This window comes from Ictalurus furcatus, chromosome 25, assembly GCF_023375685.1.
Source record: "Ictalurus furcatus strain D&B chromosome 25, Billie_1.0, whole genome shotgun sequence".
Lineage (NCBI taxonomy): Eukaryota > Metazoa > Chordata > Actinopteri > Siluriformes > Ictaluridae > Ictalurus > Ictalurus furcatus.
Window position 1 is genome coordinate 17,218,605 of NC_071279.1, and position 21,372 is coordinate 17,239,976.

The following is a 21,372-nucleotide window of genomic DNA, read 5'->3' on the forward strand; positions in this document are numbered from 1 at the left end:
TTCTCTTCCTTGAATTAAATATATGAAAACCAGGGCGGTGAAATTCAAACATGTGAGTCTAGATGATTTATTTATTGATATTTGATTGTTAGAATGAAACGTCCAGTCCTTTAGTTGTCTATTCGAGTCTATTCCCAAGCACTTTATCCAGCTTGTGGTTAATACAACTTGAGGCTCAGCTTAATTCTGCAAATTGGCTGATTCACGGCCTGACCAATGAGTCTTCAACAGTGGGGTTTTTATCTAGGAAATGTGACAGAAACTTTAATGATTGACAGGTGGATGCCGATGGTAAGGTAATTGTGTCCTCCTTAGGGCGATTTCTTTCATCAGTGTAAACTGGGAGCTTTGAGTTTTAGTGTTTTAATAAAATATACAAAATGAAATCAAATAAATGTTGGAAATATGAAACGGAATGAAATTTCAGTGTAGCATTTGTAATTCAGTAAGAAGAGAAACCTGGTCAAGGGTCTAATTGTAGATTTCCTTCATCGTATAATGTTGTAATATTGTAGTGATTCTTTGCAACTGTTCCGCTGGGTCGATGTTAATTTATTTATTTTATTTTTTAATAATTTGAAATCATTTCAAGTTTTCACATGTGTAGTTCTCTTACTTGAAACCTGTCTACGAGCAGCTCTTAAAGTTATCTCATCATGTTGACGCTTTTCTGTGACGTGAGCCATCATCGACCTGTAGACAGGGAGCATCACAGCTGAGTGTGTAATCCTATTTGTGTCTATCTACTTGCCTTCTGTCTTCTCTACTCCCTCGACACCTGTTGCTCCTCAGATTGGCAAATTATTTCCTTCCTGATCACATGATGTTGCTGTTTTTTTTCTTCAGTACATGTATTCCTTGGGGGTTTTTTGGGGGGGTTTTTTTTGTCCATTTGTTCTTCATGTTGCAGCTAGAAAACACTGTGGATTACAATACAGCATGTAGGATATTACAGCAAATAATCCCTTATGGAAAAGTGCAATTGGATTTGCAGCACGTCTGAGCAAAGCATGAAAATAAGCGTAGACACGATGGTGAGTAGTTTAATTTTTGCAATTCTTCGACTTGTATTTATCAGTTGTATTATGTAGCGAAACCCGCTTAAAAACGCCAATATAACTCTTTACCGTCACGTTTTGTATCAACAAGAAAGATTTAACACACTTTCATATTCAATGATGAGCCATATACCCAGAGGACATCCTGTTTTATATGGATATATAAGTGTTTTGGTTTAAAAAAAAATGGATGTTCAGCAAAAGTCAGAGAAGCAACCAAGAGGTCAAAGGTAACTCTTTACCTAATTCTACCACCACAATGTTCCACTGTAGCCATGGTGATATCATGATTCTCATGCATATTTGCAAAGTGGTTTTTGGTAAACAGGTTGTTCGTACACAGTGATCACTGAAGACTTTGCTGATGCCACCATTTCCTGAGGTTCTTGGCTGAGTTGATCTAAACACTTGGCCAAGGAATAGCTCCTGGGTGCCAGAGATTTGTTTTCAGTTGCTACCTGTCTTAACAAGCTCAGTACCAAATCTGGCAACCTGGCTCAGATCATCTAATGACATCTGAAATAGCTCCATTCTGTCCTCTGAGGGGTTCAACTCCTTCCTCTCATCCTCGTTTTGAATGAGACTGCGACCCCTTTGAGATCGGATCATTCATATAGGTGGATGTTGTTATGCACTATTGGTGTTATGGATATTCACTGAACCTGATAAATCCTTTACTCTGGTCTTAAGCATGGCTATCTATCTGATGACTTCTGTATTATTGTATTCAAGTTAGTTGGTTGTTTTTTTTTTTTACCCGACATTGTCACAAAGCAGCTTTACATAAAACAGGATGCAGCTTTAGATCCCTTGATGAACAAGCCAGAAGCAACAGTGGTGAGAAATATGAGGAAGAAACCTTGAGAGGAACTCAAATGACTCAAATCTTGTGCAGATCTTCAGGGTGTCCATGTAGGACCATCTACAAATGGAGATGGTACACAGCCTGGACAATCTTATAAACAATATCCCCATAAGACAAGTATATGGTAGCTGTTTTAGCCCAGTTGATTCCACAATGAACTGTCCTTGGTTGGATCATGCATACAGAACACTGCAGACAGCACTCTCCTCCAAGTGTGTTTAGCTCCCCCATTTCACTTCAAAAGTGACAGTTCGCAAAGATATGGCCTCTTGCCATTGATTTCATGAACAAGAATGTCATCCTTCATGAAATGTCAACACCACTACAAAGCACTGTGATGTTAAAGCTATAGCAAGTTGTTGGATACTTTCAAATAGACTTATAGTCCATTTATTCATCTTCAGTAACCACTTCATCCTGGTCAGGGTCGAGGTGAAACTGGAGATTAACCTGGGAACACTGGGTGCAGTGTGGGAGAATTCACCAAGGACGGGATGCCAGTCCAGTAGAGAGGGTGTTGTGATGGTGCAGTGCGGTCCTGAGCTTTGGTTGAATCTGTGTATAGTTTCACATGTTCTCTTTGAGGGCTTTCTCAGGGTTGCAAAGTTGCTTCCAGCTTTGATAGGAATGTCAGGAGTCATTAGAAGAAAAGATACTGATTACAGAGAAGGTCATTAGGGTAAAATTTCAGTAAGAAATTACACAATATATTCTTCCCTTTTACTCAGTGATCCTGGGGTAGTCTCCAGATCAACTATGATGTTGATCAGGATAAAGTGGTTACTGAAGATTTTAAATGTTATTATATATCTACCATGAAGATGAAGGAAAGGTCTCTCCTTTTTTTTTTTTTGCAGATACATCTGTCTCTTTTACCTGAAAGACAGACAAGATTGTTAAATTTGTCATGATGTTGGATGGGAACTGCTGCAACGAGTCCCACAACATGCAGAAGATGCAGGTCCCATCCCATCTCGCCCCGTCCTTGTCTCCGGGCGTGCGGCGCAAGCGGCTGATGTGGAAGAATGCCGTCAAGCACATCATCAGCCAGCCTGAGCTAAAGGAGCAGTATGGTGCCGAGCCAGCACGCAAGATTTACGTCACTGACGTCTACATTGAGGAAATAAACCGGCAGATACGCAGCAAGACGTCACGCGGTTGCACCAAACGCCGTTCCTCTGTTGTCCGTGTTCATCCATCCTTCTTCAGAGAGCAAAACTCTTCCAACAGCTCTCAGGCAGGTGTGACCGCAGAGTTTGCCAGCGACGCGGATTTTTTTGTGCGCTGGGGCCATACTATTCATGGAGTCTATGTCCCAACTCTGAGACACACCTTCAAATCTCGTGACCTGGAGAAGCTCTACCAGAGGCACTCATCACACACCAGACGTACCTCACTGGTGGTCACGAACATTATAGATGCTGCTGCAAAGCTGCACCTGCTGGTCCTGTATCTGGCCTTTGCGCCAGACGGAATAGACCCACTACATGCCTGGATTACTAGCTTTTTCATGGTGTTTGCGGTATTGCTTTGTGTTCTTGTGTTCACCTGCAAGCGTTCCCATTTTCCAGAGTGGCTGCATTATGCCGGCATGGCCAGCTGGGTGTCACAGACTGCCCAGGTGCTGATAAGGCTTGGGTACGGGCTAGAGAATGACCCGTCCTGGTATGTACTGTTCACCCTGTTTGCCACATATACACTTCTGCCATTACCACTGCTGTGGGCAATGGGGGCTGGCTCACTAACTTCAACACTGCACCTTATCACGGAGACCGTACAGCACTTCAGTGAAGTGGGATTGCTGAGAAAGGTGATGGATAGTTACTATGAATAGAGAAAGATATGTGCACTCAGGCATAGTGCCCTACCATAGATACTTTTCTACGGTGTCTACCTTTAGGCTGCATTGATTCCATTTGTTCAGTACTTGTTGAAACTGATATCGATACTGACACCAAAATGCGTGGTCTGTTTAGCGTTAATTACTCAGGGACGTCATGGAACAGTTCTGTTATGTTTCCCCGGTTTAAACAGTGGCCATGAAAAGTGCTCATCTGCCTGTTCGTGCCTTCATGCTATGGTAGCTAGTCGATTTTAAATGAAGTGCATTAGCTAGCTACCTTATTTAGCTTGGATCAAGTAGGGTTGCAGTGGAGAAGAGAGGGGTTTTTTCACTTCCAAAAAGTGTTTCTGTCCGTTTTCATTGCGTCTGAATCTCTCGTTGTCAAGGACCAATGGCGGTTGACCGTCAAGAGCAACATACTGGGTAAGAGCTGTTATGTTCACTCGCCTAGCGTCGTCTCTTGACAAATTTTTCTTGCCTAGCCAGCGTTTGATGCTAGTAATGAACTCCTCGTGCTGAGTTTTATGTTTAAGATGTTTATCGGGTTACTTGGATTGTAGGAAGATGCCGTAGTTCCTCCTCTTGATATTTTAGCAGAGCACAGTTTGCAGTCTGTGTTATTTTTATTGCTGTCATTAATCGCCACGGAGGTCATTAGGTTTACGTCACATAGTGTTACATGGAAACAGATGTTGACATCAGTGCATTTTTACATGTAGGAATAAATGAACACGGTATTAGACGGATACCCGATACCAGTATCGGTATTGATGCATCCCTACTATGGTGTATATTGGACAACCTTCTTGTTCTCCGTACTTGAACGCTATGCTTTTTTCCCCATCCCAGATTCTTGCAAAGGCCTTGCTGTATATGAGTATGAACACAGCAGGGCTATTCATCCATTATCTGATAGACCGGGCTCAGAGACAGGCCTTCCTCGAGACTCGGCGCTGCATTGAAGGCCACATGAAGCTGGAGATGGAAAACAAAAGACAGGCAAGGAAGCACATGTAGTATCCGGAGAAGTCATACACCGTGCTGACTGACTCTGACTGCCTAAGAGAGTTTAATGTGTATGTCTTCGAACAGGAGCGTCTGGTGTTGTCTATACTTCCTCGCTTTGTTGCCTTGGAGATGATTGCTGATATGACCTCCATGGATGATGAACTGCTACCTCAGCAGTTTCATAAGGTCTACATCCATCAGTACACTGATGTCAGGTATGGAACAACACCTTCTTCTCTGGCTGTTATGATCTATTAGGCTAAAAGATTAGAGTAAATCTCACTTAATGAAAGATATGGACACCTGAAAACATGTGTTTTGTATTGTACGTTCAAACTGTAATATAGTTCAAAATGCATATTAATATACATTTTGAAGGTGGTGATTAATTTTCTCTAACATTTTGTTTATTACTAGCTGGTTTAATCTCCGAATGCATCAGCCTTTAATAAAAAATTTAGGCTGCTGTTCAAAATCGAAAAGCTTTCCTGCTTTGTGGATTACTTGTTACTTTCTGTTTTGTCAGCAGCATCATTAATGCTTAATGCTCAATCACAAGGTTCAGGGGTTTTTTTTAAATATATTTTTCTTTAAATATGATAATCATTCACTGTGTTAAATCAATTTCCTTTCCATTCACAGAAATGGCAAAGCTACAACAATGTTTACTGATTGCCCTTAGGTTACTGGGTAGCATCTCTCTAGCTAACATGATTTGATTTTTGAAGTCAACATATATATTGAATCTAGCACGACCCTAACCAGGACAAAGATATGTGAGTAAGGATAAGATTAGTTTTATCTTTCTACTCTTCAAGTTTTGAAACAGGGTTTAGCATATCACCAGTCTAATTTGTTGACATTGCTAACTAGCCATGTTGGGGGAAACCTTGCTAACTACTGTATCTATGCTATTTTGCTGAGCTAATAGGTAATAGATAAATATTTACATGTAGCCTCTGTTTTTTAAACCCACAATCCTCCTTTAAAATGTCTTACTTGTGTGCACTGCTGCCTGGTGGAATATGAAAAAAAAAAAGAGAAGTAATTATTGTATTGTGCAACTTTGAAAATTCCGATATTTTTTGTTTTCTGTATCTCTCCTCCTGCCAGCATCCTCTTTGCTGATATAAAGGGATTCACCCTGTTGTCCATGACCATGTCTGCACAGGACTTGGTGCGCACCTTGAATGAGCTCTTTTGCCGTTTTGATCGTCTGGCTGAGGTGAGAGAACTGGGTTAAATAAAGAACTGTTGCACGTTGCAGGAGGCATGGTGGCTTAGTGGTTAGCACATTTTCCTCGCACCTCCAGGGTTGGGTTCAATTCCCACCTATGTGTCTGGGGTTCTCTTTCATCATCTCGTGTTCGAGATCCACCTATGGGAAGGGCATCTGTACCTGACCTCTGTAGAAGCATCCAATTGCACCAAGTCTGACTATGACAGACAGGAGCTCGAATCCAATTCCATACCTGAGTGCATAAATTACCTGCACCTGCTCCTCTACCTCAGTTGGCATTTGCTTCTTGCGACCTATAGTTTATTTTGTGTGCACAGTTCGCTGGTTTGCTGACTTGCACTTTTTGTCCGCAGCAGGACTTATCCCTCGGATCAGCCTCCACCGGACGTGTTTGTTTCGCTAGCCAGGTTAGCTGTGTCACTCGCTGCAAGCTGCCCACACTCACACTGCTTGTTAGGCTGCCGGCTTTGGCTTCCACTGTGGATAACCAGCCTGCCCTAGTGTGGTGCTCCCTTTGCAGCTAGGGATTGTCATCCCTTCTGCGTGGTCTGCATGGGCCTCAAACAAGCAGAAGAAGCCACTGATTTCCCCGACAACTGTAGCCACTACCTAGCGCATCTCAACAAGCTCTGGCGCCGAAGGCTCAAAGTGGCCGCGACCCAGAGCATGGATTTTGGTCAGTCCGACTCTGATGGGGGAAACGGCGATGACAGAGTGCTCTCGGGGATCTCCTGAGGTGCTGCATCTCTGAGCTGGCCAAAAAAAGTGACCCTTCTCTCCTCGAGGGGCATCTTACCAGGTGAACCTTCCTTCGTTAATGAGCCGCCCGGCTCTGGTGACGAGGACGGCGCGGACCTTCTAGAGGGTTCGGAGGACAATGAGGACAATCTCGTCTTCTCTAATGCCCCAGGCTAATGTTCCTGCGGCCTTACCTCAGTCCATCCTGTTTGAATTTTGTGAGTGAGTGGCAATATCGAATGGCCGGGTCTGCAAAGTGCCGCGACCAAGAGATGGATGATTATGATGGGAAACTCCTGGGATCTCCTCTTGGCCCGAGAAAACAGCTCCTCCCGATCCTCCCTGCATGTGCCAAGCATATCAAACACTGCTGGGGAGACTTGTTCGACCTAAAACATGGTCTTGCAGGCATTGAGTTTAAGGATATGGCAGCTCTAGGCATGGGTGACACCCCACCATTGAGCCCTCCATTGCCAGACACCTTAACCCCTCCCAAGGTGGCCTGCTGGCCTCCCCCCAAGTCCACTCTCCCCAGCAAAATGGACCGTTTTTCCACATCCACCCACCAGGCCTCTTATAAGGCTTCTATCAGCTTATCAGGCTGAGCTCCTGGTTTACATGGGGCAGCAACTGGAGAAAGGGTGTCCCTCACCCTCACTCTGGAAGGAGATCATCACCATTAATCTGGTTTCCTCCCCCAGTCCAAAGACATGCGTTGTAGGCTGAGTGGCCAAATTGTCTGTGGTGTGTGAATGTGCCCTGTGATGGATTGGCACCCCATCCAGGGTGTCCCCTGTGTTGTGCCCCAAGTTCCCTGGGATTGGCTCCAGGCTCCCCCGTGACCCTGTTTAGGATAATCGGTATGGAAAATGGATGTATGGGTGGATGTTGCACATTGCTATGTTATTATATCTCATTTTCCAAAGCGTCCAGTTTTCATGAGCTAATAAGTTGTCTGTGTGTGTCTGTGTACATAGGAACACCACTGCATGAGGATAAAGATTCTGGGTGACTGTTACTACTGTGTGTCTGGAGTCCCAGAGCCGCAGAGAGCTCATGCTCGGTGCTGTGTAGAGATGGGTCTGGCTATGATCATCACCATACGGTACACAACTAGAACTCCTGATCCTACTGATCCCGCAGTGCTTTCTCATCCATTAAAAACTGAATTTTTGACTTAACATGAACTTGCTTGTATTTTTTGTCTTGGCCCTTAGAAATGTGCGAAAGAAGCTGAACCATGACATGGACATGCGGATCGGGATCCATTCTGGCTCGGTTCTATGTGGGGTTCTGGGCCTGCAGAAGTGGCAGTTTGATGTGTGGTCCTGGGATGTTGGCGTAGCCAACATGCTAGAAGCAGGCGGGATCCCTGGGTGAGCAAAGAAGGAAGAACACCTTAAGAAAAAGATTACCCTAACCAAGTGCATACTGAAGATGAATGAATGAAAGAAATGCATGTTTTTTGCATTCTGGATTTGTCTCATCTGTGGTTAGCCGTATCCACATCTCACGCGCCACACTGGACTGCCTGGAGGGGAGCTACGAAACCGAGGATGGCCGCGGTTATGAACGCAACGAGTTTCTGCGTAAACACAACATCGACACTTTCCTCATCTGCCCCAAGGAGGAGGAGGACGCTGTAGAGGTGGAGCCTTCCAAAATAAGCATGACCATTCGCACCTCCAACACAGACAATTTATTTGGCAGCATCAATAATATGAGCTGTGTAAGAATCTCTTGGGTATAACAGATCGAACCAGATATCACACCATGACTTTAATGATGTGAGTGATGATGATCAGTTAAGTTCTGATGGTTCTAATGATGAGCTCTAAAATTCCCAGATCTTGGCGTCATTCACAAATGGCTCTCTGGTGCAGCAGCCCAATTCGAGAAACAAATATTCCAGCGCCAAAGAGATTAATAAACGGATAGAGCACGCCATTGACCTGCGCAGCAGTGAGCGTATGCAACAGGAGCACATCTCTCCTTCCACACTGGTGTTCAAGGACACACACATTGAGATGAAGGTATGGAAAAGTGGCCAAAGTCTGGGGTTGGTTCTAATTTTTTTATTATTTTTCTTCCTGTGCCAACCTCCTTTAGGCTAACTGCCACCAGCCTTCCTTTTCGGGGGTCATGACACATTTTTTTTTATAATTATTTACAATTTTTCTTACATTCCGATTGAAATAAGTATAAATTATTAAATTGTAGTGAGTTTGTGTGCACATTGTCATGTAAAGGCAGGGTGCGACGGATGCAACTACAGTAAAAGGCTTTATTTAGAGGCAGGCAGACAAATCCAAAACGAAGAACAATAACAAAATCCAGTAACAAACTGTTGATCGTGGGTCAGGCGATCAACAAACGGGCAAAACCAAAAATACGAAACACGAGGGCAAAAGCAGGATTAAAAACCATGAAACAAGAACAATGAACAAAAGGTTTGGTACGGCTCAGGCAGCAAACACTGAAGCTGAATACTTCGCCACATAATACACAAACACAAGCGTATAAATAGACAAACTAATCAAAAGGGGTAACACGGAACAGCTGATGACAATGATCATAACACACTGGGGGCGGGGGCGGGGGTGGGGGGGGGGGAATAACAATACAGGGGCGGAGACAGGATAGAAACCAAAAACAAAACACACGTTTCAACGTAAACAAAGTCATAGACAACCCGGAAGCACGTGCTTTTGATATCCGTGACACACATCCCTCTCCCTCCATACACTCCTTTCTTCATCCATCTATGACAGCAACTAAAAGGGGAGCACAGAGAAGAAAGAAAGGAGGGGAAATGTAAAAAATGTAAAGAAACCAAAAAGACAAGTAAATACAACAATAATCATAACAATAGTCACGAATTTCTTAATCAAAAAGTCCGTAAACAATGATGACTCATTTTGACTTCCAAGTAACTGTTATTTCTTGTGTTTCAGTTCTCTCAGATGAGGGATGAAACATTCAAGACCAACCTGGTATGCTCCTTCATCATGCTCGTCTTCCTCATGGCAGTCCAAGCCCTTATCCCTGCACCCAGGTAAACAGCCTATGGGAAAAAAAAGGGGGTCAGATATGGCGACCCATGGAGCAGATAGGGTTAAGGGCCTTGCTCAAGGGCCCTACAGTGGTAGCTTGGCAGTGCTTGGGCTTGATCGCCCGACCTTCTATGCAGTAACCCAGAGTCTTTAACCAATGAACCGCCACGTTTATATTAACATGATCTGTGCAGGTCTTTTAGTAATCTAGAATGATCGCAAGACTTTCACTCATCTTAAAATATTTTAAACTGTGACTACGTTATTGCGTTATTGAGTCTGCACTTTTAGGAGTGACCACCGATTTGCTGCTGTAGATTCCAGTGAATGTGCCATATGGGTTTAATTAGATCATAGCACAGCCTCTGACATTGATCATGGTTTACTTTTCGAGCATCTTAAAGTAGAGTGTCAGAACCAAAGGATTAGCGCTTAAATGGTTTACCTCGCTTTTTCTCATCAGCCGCCACTGTCGCCTGTGAAATCCCACAGGGCTCCATTTTAGGACAATGTTGTTTTTTTTTCATTCTTTCTTTTCATTTTTGAAATGAAATATAAACTATAGCTCTGTGCCCCTGGAACAGTGGAAAACACTGAGGTAGACATGTCAGCAGTGTCAGGATAGTTTTGCGAATTCTGGCTCTGACAGTTCCTCAACCTCAGTTACATCACTCCAGTCCACAATTGGTCTTAACCAGGGATATGGACTAGTTAAAGACAAGGGTTTTTTTTTCTTTTTCAAAATCCCATTCACTCAGTTATTATCTTTGTTTGCACCTGCTTGCAATATCTTCTAATGAATTCTAGTTCTGTTTTATTATATATTTCCCAAATTGTCAAAAAATGTGTAGCTAACTTAAATTTCTGCAAACCTGACCAGGCAGTTACTAAGGATGAATGAACGCTTTATATTAATGTTAATGAACGTGGTTTTTGTTTGTCTCTGAGCTTCATATCTGACTGTTGGCTTGCACTTGAACGAAAGCAAAAACGTTTTTTGTCGCATCCCACAGTATCCCGATACACACCTCTAGTCTCGACCAGATGTCCTCTGAATCTTTCTGGTAACCTTGATAACGTGCCTCCTATTCAAATCTATATTTGTATCTGTTTATCAACATTAACTCTTTATTCTGGTTATATCCCTACTGTAGGGAAGCAATGCTTGGGGATTGAATCTTTAAATGCAAACGTTTCCTTTCCGTTTCCTGATTTAAAATAGGTCAATCCATGCTTTTGCACCACCTCGCTTATATTACCAGGACTCGGTCAGTCCACTTTTTGCACCTAGATCAAAATGCTGATGTATGGTCGCTTACTCTAGTGTAAAAAGGACGGATTATATTAGTTTTAGTATTATCAGTATTAGTTTCACTGCATTCTAGAATCCAGTACAAAATTGTACCATACGTCATACAACCCTTTTTTCTGCAGGCCATATCCCATCATCGTCCAGTTCTGCGTGGTGCTGCTGGGATATCTGCTGTTGCTGGTGATGGCTCTGGCTGAGGAGTTCAAACAATTCCCCTCTTCACTTCAACGATTCTGCTGCTGGATTCATGAGAACAACTTTATGCGCTCTTTGCTCACCGTCACTGCCATAGCCTTGAACTTCGGCATGGCTTCTGCTGACATGGTAAGGCCCAGCACCACCAATCAGAAGCTACCGAGTCTCCCGTGGTTCTCTAGCTACCGACGATGGGGAGGAGTGGCTAAAAGCCTTCAGTTTATACCACTGTTACTTTGACTTATTCTTACTAGAAGATTAAATACCATCCCTATGACTCCTGAGTGCTTCACCTGTCTACGGCTTTGCATTCTCATGGTGGAATCATCATTGGGAGTTTGAATCCCAATCATGCCACAGCTGAATGTGGCAGAGCTAAAGACAATCTAATTAGCTTTACCCTGGGTCTTTCCGGGTCAGAAGAACAGTTAGTTCCCTTTTCCTTGGATGACTTGTGTAATGCTATCAGGGAATGAGTCAAGAGATTAGCATTCAAAGGGTTATATTAGAGGCTGGACCTTTTTAGTTAACATAATCAATTTTTTTATGCTGCTGTAATATGTGGGGTTCCACAGGGGTCCATTTTAGGACCTCTCGATCTGTGTGTTTCCCATCGGTTCAAATTATTTCCAAGCATTACACAACATTCCATTGTTATTCTGACAATATGAAGCTTTACATTTCTTTGAGATATGGCTCCTTAAACAGGCTTTTGGTGTCATGCTAGCCAAGCAGTTCAAGTTTTAAAACTTAAAGTTACAGTTTCACCTCTGACTGTTGCAGTGCTGACACTGGAGACTCCTTGCATAAATAAATGTCTCCTCATAAAAAAAATAATAACTTCACCATATCTACATTTTCATAGCTGTTTTTAAAAAAAAAATAATAATAATGAGTATCTATTATTATCTCTAAGTCCCTTTGTACGTTGTAACTATAGAAATGATGACATATTAGAATGAGTGCATTAATATAGGCTAAACCTGTGATTAGTCTTGTCTCCAGAACTTCTGTCTGAGCTGCAGTTATAGAAAATGGTAAATGGCGCACTTATATAGCGCTTTTATCCAAAGCGCTTTACACTGTCTCGTTCATCCATTCACACACACACCAATGGTAGCAGAGCTGCCATGCAAGGCGCTAACTTGCCATCGCTTGCAACTCGGGGTTCAGCGTCTTTCCCAAGGACTCCTTCGACATGTGGAGTCACGTGGGCCGGGAATCGAACCGCCAACCCTACGATTAGTGGACAACCCGCTTTACCAACTGAGCCAACAGAATAGTGGTATACAATTTGTTTTAACATTAGTTGTGATCGTCCAGGTGTGGTGTAACGTCATGCGTGAAGATGTGGAACGCACTAATGAGACCAGCCAAAGACCTCTAACTGTCTGCACTTATCCTGAGGTGAGGAGTTTATTCCTTAGTAATAACAATATAATGATATTTATACAGAATTATACTCATTATACAGTATGTCTCATCCTTTCTTCCTCTTCCACATATAGTTTTTTGTATTGAGTGGCGTTGTCTCCATGGTTACCTGTGCAGTGTTTATAAGACTCAGCTCTCTTCTGAAGCTCACCGTTCTGTTACTGGTAGCCACAGTATATACTTACTTTGTTGAAGTGGCCTTCCATACTCTTTATGTCAATCAACAAGAGCCGGAGCAACTCTCCAGGTAATAAATAAATAAATAAATAAAAATCATAAAGACAGTACAAAGTTTTATACTGTATTTACTCCATCAGCTCAGTCTTGTGTGTCATCTCCAGATCTTACTACCTGAGAAGAAAAGGCACCTCAGTTCTGTTAATGGCAATGTTTGTGATAGCTGTGTTCTACAACGGGCGACAGGTACGCTTTCGTATAGCACAAAATATTACTGATGGACGAATTTACTCAAAATTCAAATATAAATAAATTTAAAGGTGCAATATGTAGTTTTAAGCAGTGTTCAAACTAAAATAACTCAATAATAATGAAGTTACATTGGAAGAACTGTGATATCGCAATACAATGAATCACACTAGTTTTAGCCTTATTTATAAATTTTCTGGCCCAGAAATTAAAAATAGCTGCTCAGCAGCACCCCTTTTCCTTATAAGGCAACTTACAAGTCATACAGTATGTAGTTTCAAGAACATTTTAGTGTAGACGGAATATTTTCTCAAAACTCTAACATTCAAAAACAATGACTTTGTTATAAATTTAAAGGTGCAGTATGTGTTAAACCTAGAATAAGCTAATAATAACAACATAATTTAAAAAAAACAAACCTTGATTTGCAATGCAACACATTTCACTAGTTTTATGCTTATTTACAACTTTCTGGCCCAGAAATTAAAAGCTCAGCTCCACCCCTTTTCCATGAACGGCAACTTATGAGTCTTTACAGTATGTAGTTTGGAGAGCATTTTAGTGTAGGAGGAATATTTACAAAACTCTAATAAATGATAATGCTTCATTACAATGATATTGTTATCAATTTAAAGGTGCATTAAGTCATTTGTAACAGTGTTAAACCTAAAATAATTTAACTCTACTTTGGCTTATTTCTGGTCAAGAAATTCAGCTCCACCCCTTTTCTATAAAAGGCAACTCTCAAGACATATCCTGACAACACAGGGCTGTAAAAATAACAAACAGCCCATTTAAATCCATTTAGATTATTATCATTTGAACAGTGATCTTTATGTTGTCCCATGTCAGTGGGAGGCCACAGCCAGACTGGACTTCCTGTGGCGCCTGCAGGCCCAACAGGAAGTGGAGGACATGCGAGAGCTGAGAGAGCACAACGAGTGTCTGCTGAACAACATCCTGCCTGCACATGTCGCTCACCATTTTCTGGACAGGAACAAGAATGATGATGTAAGTGATGGTACTTGGGGGTATCAAGACAACCATTTATCAACGATCCTTTTTTGGGACGGTGATGAGAAGCCGGGAATATACCGATTTTCAGGTAGCACTTAAAAGCCAAGAACACTGTCTGGTTTATATATATTATAGTACGAAATTGTATGACAGGCACTCCACTTAAAATTGTTTATATGGTGAAGTTTTCTGACATAGGAATGTTTGACATCTGACAACTGAAAAAGTTGCATTTTCAGTTGAATTTTGAGAAACCACTTGAAGCCTTTGTTGTGTATTTCAATGGCTTTTGTTTGATTTGTTCATTGCAGACCGCTGAAAGTCTTTAAATTTGGACAATAAACCTGATTTGCAATGGGGGTTGAATAGTTTTGCTTGCAACTGTACATGGAAATAAATGTGGATCAGGTGTAAACAGTCATGTGTGGCTGATGTCATTGGCTGCATCCAAAATCGCATACTGTGTCAGTACCTTCTGCGTTCGATTCAGTATCTACTGCTTGGCCAGTGATACAGTACATGCTGATCAGTTTAAATGGTAATGAAGTTTTTTTTTTTATTACAGAATGTAGTGTACATTGTGGCTTAGTGGTTTGTCTTGCACCTCCAGGGTTGAGGGTTCGATTCCCGCCTCCGCCCGGTGTGTGTGGAGCTTGCATGTTCTCGCCGTGCTTCGGGTACTCCGACTTCCTCCCCCAGTCCAAAGACATGTGTTGTAGGCTGACTGGCATTTCCAAATTATCCATAGTGTGTGAGTGATTGTGCCCTGCAATGGGTTGACCCCCCATCCAGGGTGTCGCCAACCTTGTGCCTTCAGTCCCCTGGGATAGGCTCCAGGCTCCTCGTGATCCTGTGTAGGATAAGCAGTATGTAAGGATGGATGGCTAGTCTGCACTTTAGAGGCTAAATTTTGTCTAACTTAGAGGTTTTGCTTGATTGATCCTGATGAATCATGCACAGTATGACCAAGGGCAGGAATTAACAAGGTTTTGAGCCTAGTTCACACTACACGATTTTAAGCAATCGGCGCTCGCCAAACGGCAGTCGATCGTCATGTGTGAACTACTCAACGACGCATCAAAGAGGCTCGCCGACACATCGCTGAGGCAGCTGCGACGCCAGACAGATATTTGGCATGCTAAATATCTGGAGCTGTCGGGCGACTCCACATCCTGTGGTGTGAAAAGTGTTGTCACTGGCAGTGATTGCAGCGGTGAGCTACAGCCAGCGAGAGAGCAAGGCATGAGGTGAGGTCACCGTGAGGAAGGGAAACCCGCGAAACCTTTCGACTCATCTCCAACTCTCTCTGTAGCACACACAATCCCTGCTAGCCCGCGTTTAATCCATTCTTTCACCCACTTCCTTTGTCTTTTCCTTTTTGGGGTTTCTTCTACACAAATCATCGCGGAAACAGCTCGCATTGCTTGTTTCTGTCCTACGTCCATCTTCAAATAAACGTGGTTTTCGCGTCGTATATATCCGTGTCACTTCTCGCGTGTGTTTTCCTCATCGGGTGACAGACTCGTTGTCCGCTCGTGTAGTGTGTGACCCCCTGTCGCCGAGCAATCATGTAGTGTGAACACCACAATGACTTCATGACTCCTGATTACAAGAGAACAAGTCGGGTAGTGTGCACAGAACAGCGATCTCCCGACGCTGAAAGTCGCGGCGTGAACTCGGCTTTAGGAAGTAGCCGTCATGTGAGTAGTGCATCTTGTGTAATGTGACTTTTTTCATGTTTGCTCGTGAAAAGTTCTATATTCTATATTATTTCTCTCTGTCTCTGGTCAGGAGTTGTACGCACAGTCATATGATGAAGTCGGCGTGATGTTTGCCACCATTGCTGGCTTTAATGAGTACTACGAGCAGAAAGAGATTAGACACGAGGGGGTGGAGTGTCTCAGGCTCCTCAACGAGATCATTGCTGACTTTGATGAGGTGAGTGAAGAATCTTATGGAGTTAGTCGCTTGTCTGATTACCATGTAACAGGCTTTCAGAGTCCATTGTCGGGTAAAGGAAGTCTAAAACCCCCTCTCTTTCTTCTACTTCTGTCTGTGGGACAGTTGTTAGATGAGACATACTTTTTGGATATTGAGAAAATCAAAACCATTGGGAGTTGCTACATGGCAGCATCTGGCTTATCACCTAATAAACAGGTTGGTCATGCTATTTTCTTCTTTCAAAATACCCCTTTATTAGCAGGAGATGATCATTAACTTAGATTTCTTACTTTTTTCATATGCTGTAACTGGCATTAGACGAATTTAGAGTCAAATTGACATTTCTATTCAAATTCTAACCAGTTATCACGCCACAGATTCCAATTGGTCGGAAAGTTTTGATTAACTTTCTATAACAGCAGCTCTGCCAGCAGTTACGGTCACAAGGCAATATGTTATTGTTTCTATAGTAACCGTTAATTCACAGGGACTTGTTGTGGTCACTTTGATATGGTGACATTTTCTGTAAGAAGATATTTATTTTAGGGGCATTCCATCTCAAGTGGTCCAATAATTGCAACTTTTTTTTTGAGTGATTACCTCCACGTATTGACATTGTATTTACTTGGTTTAACTACAATGGCCATCTTTGTGTCATGGCACACAACAAATTGTGGCTATACAGCTATTGATGGAAACCTCAATAGCTCCTTGCAACAAAAACTGATCTCTAGAGCACGTTACATGGTACATGCACCTATATAAACATTTTGCACATTCTTCTTCCTTGCCAAATGTAATACTCAAGATTGCTCACAGTTCCACTTTTAGGGTCAATTTATAACAGGAAGGGTTCGAGTCTCAGTCTTAATTTTTTTAGAGGGTACATGGGTAAGTATAGTGTGCATGCAGAACATTTCAGGTTTGAGACTTCTCTTTCTTTTTTTTTTATGGGGGCAAGAAAGTGCAATTTTTTAAAAAATATCCCTCACTTTCGGTTTGAATATCTCTGGTGGGGGACCAGATACGAACCTGAAGTTTTCACAGAAATAAGTCCTCTATAGTAGCGTTCTTCTGTAAAAAATTGTGAGGTTGAGATTGTAGGTAAACTCTTCAGGACAGTAGACCTCGGGGGCAAGATTTGAAGAACCAGATACATGTTGGAACAGGTGTACCGTTGGTATGCGTGAATAGATTTGATCCAAATATGGAAATACAGTCCTCAGTTGGGTGTTTTACAAATGAACAGTGTCATAACCAGAGCTGTGGTGTTGTTTCTCCTGTGATAAAAGCAGTAAGTGACTACAGCTCAGAAGTACTATACATAGAAATAATCACTCAAAACAGTTTTTTTTTTTTGAGCAATCTACACTGGACCACTTGAGATGGAATGACACTTTACATTTATGAAAGTAGTCTCCAAAATCAGCACTTTGTAACAGTCAGAGGTAAAGTTATAACTTTAAGTGGACATTCCATAACATTAAATGGATAAATTGTCCTAGTTTGCCAAATAGTTCAGAGATGCCAACTGCTCGCATTAATAAATCAGATCGAGTTCTTTTGCTTTTGTCCTCAATGCAAAGTCTCAAAAATCAATCTGACTCATGAGCGTGTAGACGTGTAGACCCTAGTGCACGAGGGGAATATACAATGCGTAAAGAGGAATGAGTGAATAACAAGCTGGAGTTTTAAGGGGATTTTATAGTGTTAAGAAAGGTTAAACCATGTTAACTCTCTGGCACTTCAGACTCGAGGTGGCAGCGACTGGCATCACCTGAGCGAACTGGTGCTTTTTGCTCTGGCAATGCAAGAGACCTTGAGAGCGATCAACAAACACACCTCCAACAACTTCCAGCTCCGTGTCGGTAAAGTCACACGTTGTACTTGTAGCTTCAGATGCTAATGTAACTAAAGCAGGGAAGAAATATGTCCCTGCCATGGAAAAAAAAAAATCTTTTTCAAGAATAAATGAGCATTTTGCAGCTCTTTCACCAATACCTTCAGCATTCTAAACCTAGAAGAAGCCTTTAATTGTCACATATACATTACAGCACAGTGAAATTCTTTGTTCACATATCATAGCTTTGTCAGGAAGCTGGGGTCAGAGGTGATACAGCGCCCCTTACACTGCCATTGATGGACCTTCACTGCTCCAGCGGTGCTGTATCATGGCTGACCCTGCGTTCTGACCCCAACTTCCTAACAAGCTACAATATTTGAAGAAAGAATTTTACTGTGCTGTAATGTATGTGACAATTAAAGGCTTATTCTTCTTCTGATCAGTAATCCAGACTGTTTAACCATTGAGTCACCAATACCCTACCAATATCTAATAACTAACAACATTAAAAAAGGTTAGCGCTGTTCTCTATACAGTAATTTCCACTTTTTATTGCATGATGCCAAGGTCACTATATTTATCTGTTGTCACACAGGAATCGCACACGGACCTGTTGTTGCCGGGGTGATCGGAGCAGCTAAGCCGCAGTACGATATCTGGGGGATGACGGTAAACCTGGCGAGCCGCATGGACAGCACAGGCATCAGTGGGAGGATCCAGGTCCCCGAGCAAACCAAGAAGATTCTGTCCAACTGGGGATTTGTGCTGGAGCTGCGTGGCGAGATCTTCATTAAGGGCGTGAGTGAGCGGCAGGGACGCTTACGCACCTACTTTATCAACAACAGCAGGGCTTACCGGACCATCAACATATCCACGAAAGGGGGAAGGACAGCCGGACGCAGCATAGGGAGGAACACGCTGGCTTCAGTGGTGTTTAGTCTCCTCCGGGCCATCCAGAAGGAGAAGCAAAGCGGCACCGCTGGACGATTCTCACTGTCCACGAACAGCATTCAATGTTAATATTAAAAACTGTATGAAAACTGACATGACCAATGAAATGAGCTGTACTTGTTGCCTTCACTCTCCAAGAGAAATTTCACCAAATTTCATAGTCCTCAATTCTGTAGTTATAAACAACAAAATCCCCCATTCGTTTTATTCACACACAGTCTAACTCATGGTTACATGCCACACCAAACATTACTAGATTTCATGTCTTTTCATTCGGCTGAATTTATTAACAGATATATGTAATCACATGGTGAAATTTCCTTTTAAAGGTTCATGAAACCTCCCTCTTTCAGCTCAAGACTACCTCTCAATGTTTTTGAAAAATGCAGCTTAAATGGGCGTGGATGGCTGTGCGAAGAAGGGAGTGGGAGTGGGCGTGGCAGGGAAAGGCAGAGGAGGAAGAGGCGAGCCTTCAGAGTTCTCACAATAAAGATGGATAGTGACAAAATGTTTGCAGATGAGGCAGAGGACTTCTCTCCTCCTGAATCCCCAGGGCTAAATGGAGACACGATAGATAGCAGTGTAGGTCCTACGCCCTGTCTATTTGAATCATTAGCCCCTGGCATGACTATGGAGGAAAACAAAACAAACCCGGTAGCGCAGATGAGAGAAATGTTGGAATGGTAGCTAGCTAATAGGCTCGAGCTTTTCACGAATAAAAGGCGAAGGCTCTTCCCTTCAACGCGGATTCTCGTTGTATAGTTTTGCACGCGACGGCCCGCGGAGCTTTAAGTGGTTTAATTAGCTCGAAAGGCAAGTAAAATGTTTAAAATTATGGTTTTAACCATTTATGGTTAAAATTGGTTAAAATTAGTTAACCATGGTTAAAATTAGACACATACCTCATTCGAAGGGATGGAAAAGTCCTCGGGACCGAGCAAGTCCGAAGTCCACCTTTCTCCAATTCACATAGCGCTCCTGAATAAAGGTACTCGAACTCTTACACCACTGAAACAAACACCTGCGACCCATTTGAACGCCTCTCTCATCTACTACATCTGTAGGAAAGCACCGCCTGCTGTCATGAATAATTAAGAGACAGCATCTTCTCATAGGATACAAACACGCGGGCTCATGAATAATTATGAGACACCGACACGTCATCGAAGTACTATAGTACATTGCCACGTCACTGCCTGTGACCGAGGTTTTAAAACAGGAAGACGAAAATAGCGGCAAAAAGCTCAAAATTAACCAGTCTTCTCCTACAATTAAAAATAACCGATGCTAAGATTGTCTTTCATGATGTGCGATACGAACGCCTCTGTTAAATTCTTAGAAAATGTAGTTTAGTGTTTCATGACACTTTAAGTACCCTAAGGACCATTTTGATTAAAATGGAGTGAGGCAATTATGTACATTGTACCTCTCCAAGAGTAAAGTTATAGTCCTGAGACATTACTTTACTTTCATTTCATTACTGTTTTTTAACATGCCGTAATCAGTGACTTTTTCCTTCAGTTGAATCATTGTTGCTGTGTTAAGGGCTCTTTAATTACTTCACTGAATAAGTCAATTGTGTTTCATGAGCACTTGGTGACTTTAGAAGAAAAATTTAGTTCATTCAAGAGCAGAGCGTGGTTCATTAGGGCTGAGCAGAGCTTGAGTAATTCAGGTGCAGAACTTGGAGTATTAAGGAGCAGAACTTAGCTACCTCAGGAGCAGAACATGCTTAATTCAGTAACAGAACTTGGCCAAGTCAGGGACAGACCTTGGCTAACTCAGAAAAAGTACTTGCTTAATTCAGGGTTAATTCTTTAGCAGAATGAGCAGAACTCAGCTAATTCAGGAGCAGAATTTTGAATTAGAACTAGCTTAGTCAGGTGCAGAACCTGGTTAAGTCAGGAACAAAACATGGATAATTGAAGATCTGAACTAGGATGATGCAAGATCAGAACTTGGGTAATTCAGAAGCAGAATTTAGCTACCTCAAGAATGGAACTTGGATAATACAGAACACAAATTTGTCAAATTAAAGAGCAAGATGTTTAAGAGCAGAACCTGGTTGATTCATATGCAGAACTTGGCTAACACAGGAGCAGAACATGGCTACTATCTCTCAGGAGTAGAACTTGGCTAAGTCAGAGGATGAACTTAGTTCATTCAGAAGCAGAACTTGGTTAATTTGGGGCTAATTCTGGAACAGAAGCTGTCTTATTTGGAAGCATTCAAATTAAAATGGAGATTAGAAGCAGAATTTGGTTAACTCAGGATCAGAACTTGGATAACACAGGTAGAATTTGGCAAATTTGGAAGCAAATACTTTAAGGGCAGAACTTGGCTAACTCAGGAGTAGAACTTGGTTGATTCATGAGCAGAAGCAGAACTTAGTTAATTCAGGAGCGGTACTTGGCTAACTCAGCAGCAGACCTTAGTTACTTCAGGAGC

At 42.3% G+C, this 21,372-nt stretch overlaps 1 protein-coding gene across 1 annotated transcript; it reads left to right on the forward strand.

The window, feature by feature from the left end:
- Positions 1 to 89: 89 nt before the first annotated feature.
- si:dkey-206f10.1 (adenylate cyclase type 8) lies at positions 90 to 19,853 on the forward strand. Its single transcript, XM_053614159.1, has 18 exons — positions 90 to 3,733; positions 4,616 to 4,765; positions 4,859 to 4,989; positions 5,888 to 5,999; positions 7,730 to 7,857; positions 7,970 to 8,128; positions 8,250 to 8,481; positions 8,600 to 8,785; positions 9,707 to 9,807; positions 11,240 to 11,441; positions 12,636 to 12,719; positions 12,821 to 12,993; positions 13,088 to 13,169; positions 14,025 to 14,183; positions 15,981 to 16,127; positions 16,254 to 16,346; positions 17,881 to 17,998; positions 18,569 to 19,853. The coding sequence occupies exons 1-18, from the start codon at positions 2,831 to 2,833 to the stop codon at positions 18,991 to 18,993; spliced, it is 3,585 nt and encodes a 1,194-aa protein (XP_053470134.1). The 5' UTR covers positions 90 to 2,830; the 3' UTR covers positions 18,994 to 19,853.
- Positions 19,854 to 21,372: the final 1,519 nt, after the last annotated feature.